Source organism: Pan paniscus, chromosome 4, assembly GCF_029289425.2.
Source record: "Pan paniscus chromosome 4, NHGRI_mPanPan1-v2.0_pri, whole genome shotgun sequence".
Taxonomy (NCBI): domain Eukaryota; kingdom Metazoa; phylum Chordata; class Mammalia; order Primates; family Hominidae; genus Pan; species Pan paniscus.
The window spans coordinates 134591968-134598843 of record NC_073253.2 but is presented as its reverse complement, the minus strand read 5'-3'; the positions used below and the strand labels follow the sequence as shown (position 1 = coordinate 134598843).

The 6876-nt window shown below is 37.0% G+C and overlaps 1 protein-coding gene across 14 annotated transcripts in view; it reads right to left on the bottom strand.

Moving 5' to 3' along the window:
• Window positions 1-456: 456 nt before the first annotated feature.
• The window catches only part of MATR3 (matrin 3), a 37771-nt gene continuing 31351 nt past the window's right edge, over window positions 457-6876 (bottom strand). For 6 of the 14 annotated variants that reach the window (XM_008954576.3, XM_055112995.1, XM_008954582.5 and 3 more), the window contains 3 exons: window positions 6150-6516; window positions 5528-5649; window positions 457-2482 (listed from right to left, as the gene is read on the bottom strand). In XM_008954576.3, coding sequence (XP_008952824.1) covers window positions 2432-2482; window positions 5528-5649; window positions 6150-6516 — 540 coding nt within the window. In that variant the 3' untranslated portion in view covers window positions 457-2431. The remainder of the gene's footprint in view (window positions 2483-5527; window positions 5650-6149; window positions 6517-6876) is intronic. The other 8 variants (XM_003829210.5, XM_055112997.1, XM_003829212.7 and 5 more) reach the window with 3 other exon arrangements.

Here is a 6876-nt window from a genome sequence, read left to right as displayed (position 1 = left end):
TCTTCAATAACATTTCAAATGAACTTATTTTTGGAATACTCAAAGCAATATTACAGCTATCCAATTAAAGTCTTATAAAGGACACTCTCAGATCCCAAATTTACTAGCAATCAGTCAATAAAAAAGAACTGTAAAGCAAACTCAAGGCACTTCTAGAAGTTTCATTCACTTTTGTAGGATAATGTAAGATTAAACTAAGGGCTGACATAGCCGTAGGAAAAATGTTCTTAAACTTTACAGCAAACATGAGTGGAAACATTCCTACTAAAAAGAGGTTTTCTCGTAATCTAAGGGCTGTTACAGATTTATCACTAACAGCTTATTATAATTTCTGATTTCTAAATGCTCTCAAATGTAGGTATTAAAAACATAGCATTCTTTCCTTCAACTTGCTAAATCCAACAAAGTTGAAGCTATGAAAAAGCCATCACTGAAAGGAAACACTGAAGAACTCCATTGTGCACATAATGCTTTATGTACCTGCTGTTAAAAATTGGAATTAAACAGAAGTGGGTAATTAGTACAGGCTAAAATTAAATTGCAGAAGTAAACTGGCAAGGATTTTTTGTGCATGTCACATTAAAATCATCACCTACTTTTCAACGGGAGAGATCATAAAATTTAGCCAACTATTTGAAGTATCCTTTAATAAACTGGGGTCTGAACATTTGAAAGACAATGCCTATCCTGTTCTTGTAGATTTTTTTGAAATTAAAACTTTTTTTCTTGGCCAGGGATGGTGGCTCATGCCTACAGTCCCAGCACTTTGGGAGGCTGATGCGAGCAGATCACTTGGGCCCAGGAATTCAAGATCAACGTGGGCAACATGGCAAAGCCCCATCTATACAAAAAAACCAAAAACTAGCCAGGTATAGTGGCATGAGCCTGTAGTCCCAGCTACTCAGGAGACTGAGGTAGGAGGGTCATTTGAGCCCAGAGGCTGAGGTTGCAGAGAGCTGTGACTGTGCCACTGCACTCCAGTCTGGGTGACAGAGTGAGACCCTGTGTCAGGGAAGAAAAAAAAATTGTTTACAACAGATAATCCAATATACCGTGAGTCTCTACGTAATTATTTTGAAAAGCTGGCAGAACTAATTCTTGCTCATCCGTATTACTTCCAATTGTACTGTTAAGTCATCAATATGTCTAAACATAAGCTTCTGCTGTTTGTTCACCTGTAGCATTTTTAATTCATAAGGTTTTTAAAAACCACAAATGGCCTCACTTTTAGTTATGTAACAGGAACAAGAAATCCACCAGCAACAACATTTTTAAAACTCAGATCTTTAGCGGCAGTCTTTAGAATTCACTCTAGATTTAAAAGTAGTAAATTGTTAAAGCATGCACAAAGTTTAAGAGCGAATAAAAACCACAACTGACAAATACATTGGTTAACATTCCAAACATGTATAACCAATTAACATGGCCTAGGGTTTTCTTTTTATTGGTATTCACTTCAGTAACTTGAATCCACAGATATAAGCAGTATATAACCAGAAAGTTACAAGTAAACACAAATTATACATGCAAATTTCTGTTCACAAAGGTCACATGTGCAGGTACATGAATTAGAAGCGTGCATCTAGGATTATGGCCAAACTGTTTTAAAAATGCAGAAATGTAAAATTACATCTTGAAAATATGAAGAGATGGTCTACACACTTCAAAAATCAAATGTTGCTTATACCAGAGATGTATGACAATCACGGGATTCAAGTGACAAGCAGTAAGATCTCAAAAATTAATACTGGTCAAAGATAACGGGAATATTTTTACATTTCACTGAAAATACATTGACTACTAGAATACGAAATCTAGCAGGAACTCAGGGAAAAAAATTACAAAATCTAAAGCCAATTACTTAATATTTCTTATTACCTAAACAACAGCATGACATTAACAGAAAACTGCACCTGCGTTTCAATTGCCAATCTCACGTTAATTAAGTTCTCCAAAAATGAAATGCAACCAAAACGGGTTCAAACTCCAAATCAAAGTCTGCAAGGCTCAGATTAAAACATGGAATGTTTCAGATGAAAGTAATAAAAACACTATTGGTTTTGTTCTTTATTGAATGGAATAAAATGTTGACATTTCTTTGAAACTTGGAACTACTAAATTTCATTTTTCCAAATGGTTCTACATTTTTTTCTTAGTGGTGCAAGTTGTCTTAAGTAGCTTAGGAAGTCAATCTCTACAAAGTACTTCTGTCTGTTGCCATTCTGATAAAACAAAAACTATTCATTAACTTAACCATGTGTATTTTTTTTGCTATAACACTTAACACATGAACAGACATCTATTATTTCTCCACTAAAACAAAAGAGTACAATAGTTTTCTTCTAACTATCAGTATTGTATTTAAAAAAGGTTAACATTAAAAACAAAGAACCATTATTTTCTTTGAAATCATTAAATCTCCTTGCACATCTTAAGTTTCCTTCTTCTGTCTGCGTTCTTCTGCCAATTTATTCAGAAATTTCTATAAAGAAAGAGAATTACAGCCATTAAGTCACCTAAGAGAAACGCAGCAAAATGGATTAATTCCAAAATCAAATATCCTATATCCAAGTTTAGGGACTTAAACTATAATTTTGTCAATATTTTCAACAATTAGTTAATCCTCATTAGCACACAAAAACTTTCAGGACATTACAATAAGGCACGGGGAAAAAATGGTAAAAGGTTTATGGGTATTTCAAATGTTATAATTAACCCTAATTTTTAGAGATGAGAAAACAAAGACCACAGTCACACTGAACTGACACTATTCAAGAACTATGGGTCTAAATGACATGCACTTTTATTCTTTTTTTTTTGAGGGAGAGTTTTGCTCTGTTGCCCAGGCTGGAGTGCAGTGTCGTGATCTCAGCTCACTGCAACCTCCACCTCCCAGGTTCAAATGATTCTCCTGCCTCAGCCTCCCAAGCAGCTGGGATTACAGGCACCCGCCACCAAGCCCAGTTAATTTTTTTGTACTTTTGGTAGAGACGGGGTTTTCACCGTGTTGGCCAGGCTGGTCTCAAACTCCTGATCTCAGGTGATCTGCCGGTCCCCGCCTCCCAAAGTGCTGGGATTACAGGCAAGAGCTATCACATCTGGCCTCAATGCACTACTCATTAAATCACCTGAACAAACATTTTCTTGCAAGGCCAGCAGTAAATATTTTAGACTCATTGAGCCATTCAGTCTTTGTTACAACTACTCAATCCTGCACTCAATTATAAACTAAAACAACTATAGATGACACTTAAATGATTATGGCTGTGGGTTCTAATAAAACCTTACAAAAACAGATGACTGAGCCACGAGTGTAGCTTGCTGACCCCTGCCATTAAACCTGTGACTGCTAGAGTCTCTAGACACGGGAGCTCCATTAAGACATTAATGAAAGTACAAAAGACATAATAAAAAATCTAACCTAAAATGTCCAAAGCTTCTTTCCATCTCATTGGAATTTCAACTTTATATAGTTAATGCAAAATAGTAAGAATTAAAAGCCATTATATCTTTTAAAGAAAAACAACAACAAAAAATCACCCCACAAACATCCAGTTAGGAAAGTATCAATTTACCATTAGCAAGTTACTGTAATGCTTAACAGTTTCTTGATGAAGGTGACAAAGTTTTTTTTTTTTATAAATAAAAGGAAATAATAGGCCGGGCATGATGGCTCACGCCTGTAATCCCAGCACTTTGGGAGGCTGAGGCAGGCGGATCACCTGAGGTCAGGAGTTCAAGAACAGCCTGGCTAACATGGTGAAACCCTGTTTCTACTAAAAATACAAAAAATTAGCCAGGCGTAGTGGCACACGCCTGTAATACCAGCTACTTGGGAGCCTGAGGCAGGAGAACTGCTTGAACCCGGGACGCAGAGGTTGCAGTGAGCTGAGATTGTGCCATTGCACTCCAGCTTGGGGAACAAGAGCAAAATTCTGTCTCAAATAAAAATAAAAATAAAAATAAATAAGGAAATAATAAAAGGAGCCACAAGAAGCACCTAGCAATCTTTTATATTATTTCCATATTCTTCTCAATACATATAGTTTTTGACCCCAAACAGCTTAAAATCAAAGCAGATAAAAATATTTGTACCAGGGCGGGCACTATGGCTCAGGCCTGTAATCCCAGCATTTTGGGAGGCTGAGGTGGGAGGATCATCTGAAGCTGGGAGTTCAAGACCAGTCTGACCAACATGGAGAAACCCCATTTCCACTAAAAATACAAAATTAGCTGGGCATGGTGGCGCATGCCTGTAATCCCAGATACTCAGGAGGCTAAGGCAAGAGAATGGCTTGAACCTGGGAGGCGGGGGTTGGGGTGAGGCAAAATCGCGCCATTGCACTTCAGCCTTGGGCAACAAGAGCAAAACTGTCTCAAAAAAATAAAATAAAATAATTTGTACTACATTGCTGCCACCATTGCAAATAGCCACAATTCTTTCTTCATATACAGGATGGTAAAAGACATATAGGTGGCAAAGAGCAGTTACATTAAAAAAAAAAAAAAAACAGAAATGACACACAGCCAAGAACTTGAATTATTTCCAAAATTAAAGATTACATTCATCCATTTAGTCAACAGAGAACATATCTAATGATTGAGTAACTATAGTTAACTTATTATAAAGCAGTGTGAAAAACCAAGGTATCTATGATTGACTTGTTTAGCAACTACTTTTAAGTTTCAGTCACTATTTCAATAGGTAGTCCAAAGAAGCTGATAATTACAAAAACAAATTTCAATATATCTCAATAGGAATTATTCTTTAGTGATGTTGTGGTTTATGTATTTATGCTTTTGATCTTTATATACTTTTGGTCATAAAAATAACTGAAGTGTCATTAATAATGTCAATATTAAAAATTATTTTAATATGAATGGTCATGCCACTTTTAGTATTCAGACTCCCAGCATCTTTCACATTAGAGAAAGTACAGCCCAACAACAATCTGAGAATACATGAATAAGTTTAATTCTACCACAGAATTTATAATATGGTTAGAAAATACTAAATTGTTATGTAACAAGGGTAAACTATGACAAGAGGTTCAACAGATGTTTTGATAACCCATCAATAAAGAAAGAAAAGGCCAGGCGCGGTGGCCTGTAATCCCAGCACTTTGGGAGGCTGAGGTGGGTGGATCACCTGAGGTCAGGAGTTCAAGACCAGCCAGGCTAGCCAACATGGTGAAACCCCATTTCTACTAAAAATACAAAAATTAGCTGGGTGTGGTGGTGCATGCCTGTAATCTCAGCTACTTGGGAGGCTGAGGCAGGAAAATTGCTTGAACCCAGGAGGTAGAGGTTGCAGTGAGCCAAGATTGCACCACTGCAATCCAACCTGGGCAACAAGAGAGAAACTGTCTTTAAAAAAAAAAAAAAAAGTAAATAAAAAGTTATCTTCAGGAGAAAGCACTGCACTGAGTCTAGAGAGAACACTATACACATTTTACTTATATACCCCACTTATTTCCATAACTTGTTAAGTTTTCACAAAAGAACTCTGTTTTACATTCAACCTTACCTTTAATTTCTGATAATGAGGAAGGCTGCTGCAATGAGTATTCTTTGCAACTTCTTCATTTGTATAAAAGAGTGAACACAGCTTACAGTAAAACCCTGTTTTAGGTATCACATAGTCTATACCTAGAAACACAAACATACATTCTTACAAATTAAACTGAAGATTTTATTTAGTATTCACAATTTCACCTGTCAACATAATTTAAATGAAACAACATGTTTTTGAGAAGTCCAATACAGCCTAAGATAAAAAACAAAAACCGAACCACATTTTGCTTTTACCTAATTGATGTTTGAGGTCTCACCTAACTGTATTCTTAAAAAAAGAAATATAATACAGAAAAACAACACAGAAAAGCAAAACAAAAGCGTGTAATTTGCAAGAAATTTTACGAAAAAAGGGAATACACTGTGGAATAACAACAGAAAATAATACAAAATCAGAGACATGCATAAGAGGAAAATATATCAATTAAGATTTATAAATTGTTCCCCATAGAAACAAAGCAAATTTAAAATGCTATCACAGCTTATGTAAGACCAACTTTAAAATCTTATTTTAAAACCTAAGTGTTTGTTTTGAGGAGAGTGAGGAAGGTGAAGAACAAAGACTTAAATCTCACCAACAGGAACATTGGGCTGATATGGTCCAATTCTATACTCATCTGGGATTGTATAGTCCTCCTTGTTCTCATCACTTTGACCATCTGCGTTTTCACTTGTATCTTTGTTGGGATCATCAGCGTTCTCAGCAGATTCAGCACCTGGTTCTGTGTTTTCCTCATTTTTAATTCCATTTTCCAACGCTGCTTCGTTTTCTTGATCAAGTTCCTCCATCTTGTCCACCTTAATTTCAACCAAACCATCATCATTTTTGTCACCAGATTTAAATGCCATGCCCGATTTACGAAGTTTCTGAAGTTCCGAATCTTCCTCATCACCAACCTCATCTAGAGTGACAAAACCTTCCATACTCCCTGGAAAACGACGCTGTTAAGAAAGACAAATTTACTCTGCAACAATTATCCTGCAGCATCCCTTCCGTCTGCTTTACTTGAAGGGAAACGGATAGCGTCTTTGCCTTTTTTTTTTTGAGACGGAGTCTTGCTCTGTCGCCCAGGCTGGAGTGCAGTGGCGAGATCTCGGCTCACTGCAACCTCCGCCTCCCTGGTTCACGCCATTCTCCTGCCTCAGCCTCCCGAGTAGCTGGGACTACAGGCGCACGCCACCACGCCCGGCTAATTTTTTTTGTAATTTTAGTAGAGACGGGGTTTCACCGTGTTAGCCAGGATGGTCTCGATCTCCTGACCTCGTGATCCACCCACCTCGGCCTCCCAAAGTGCTAGGATT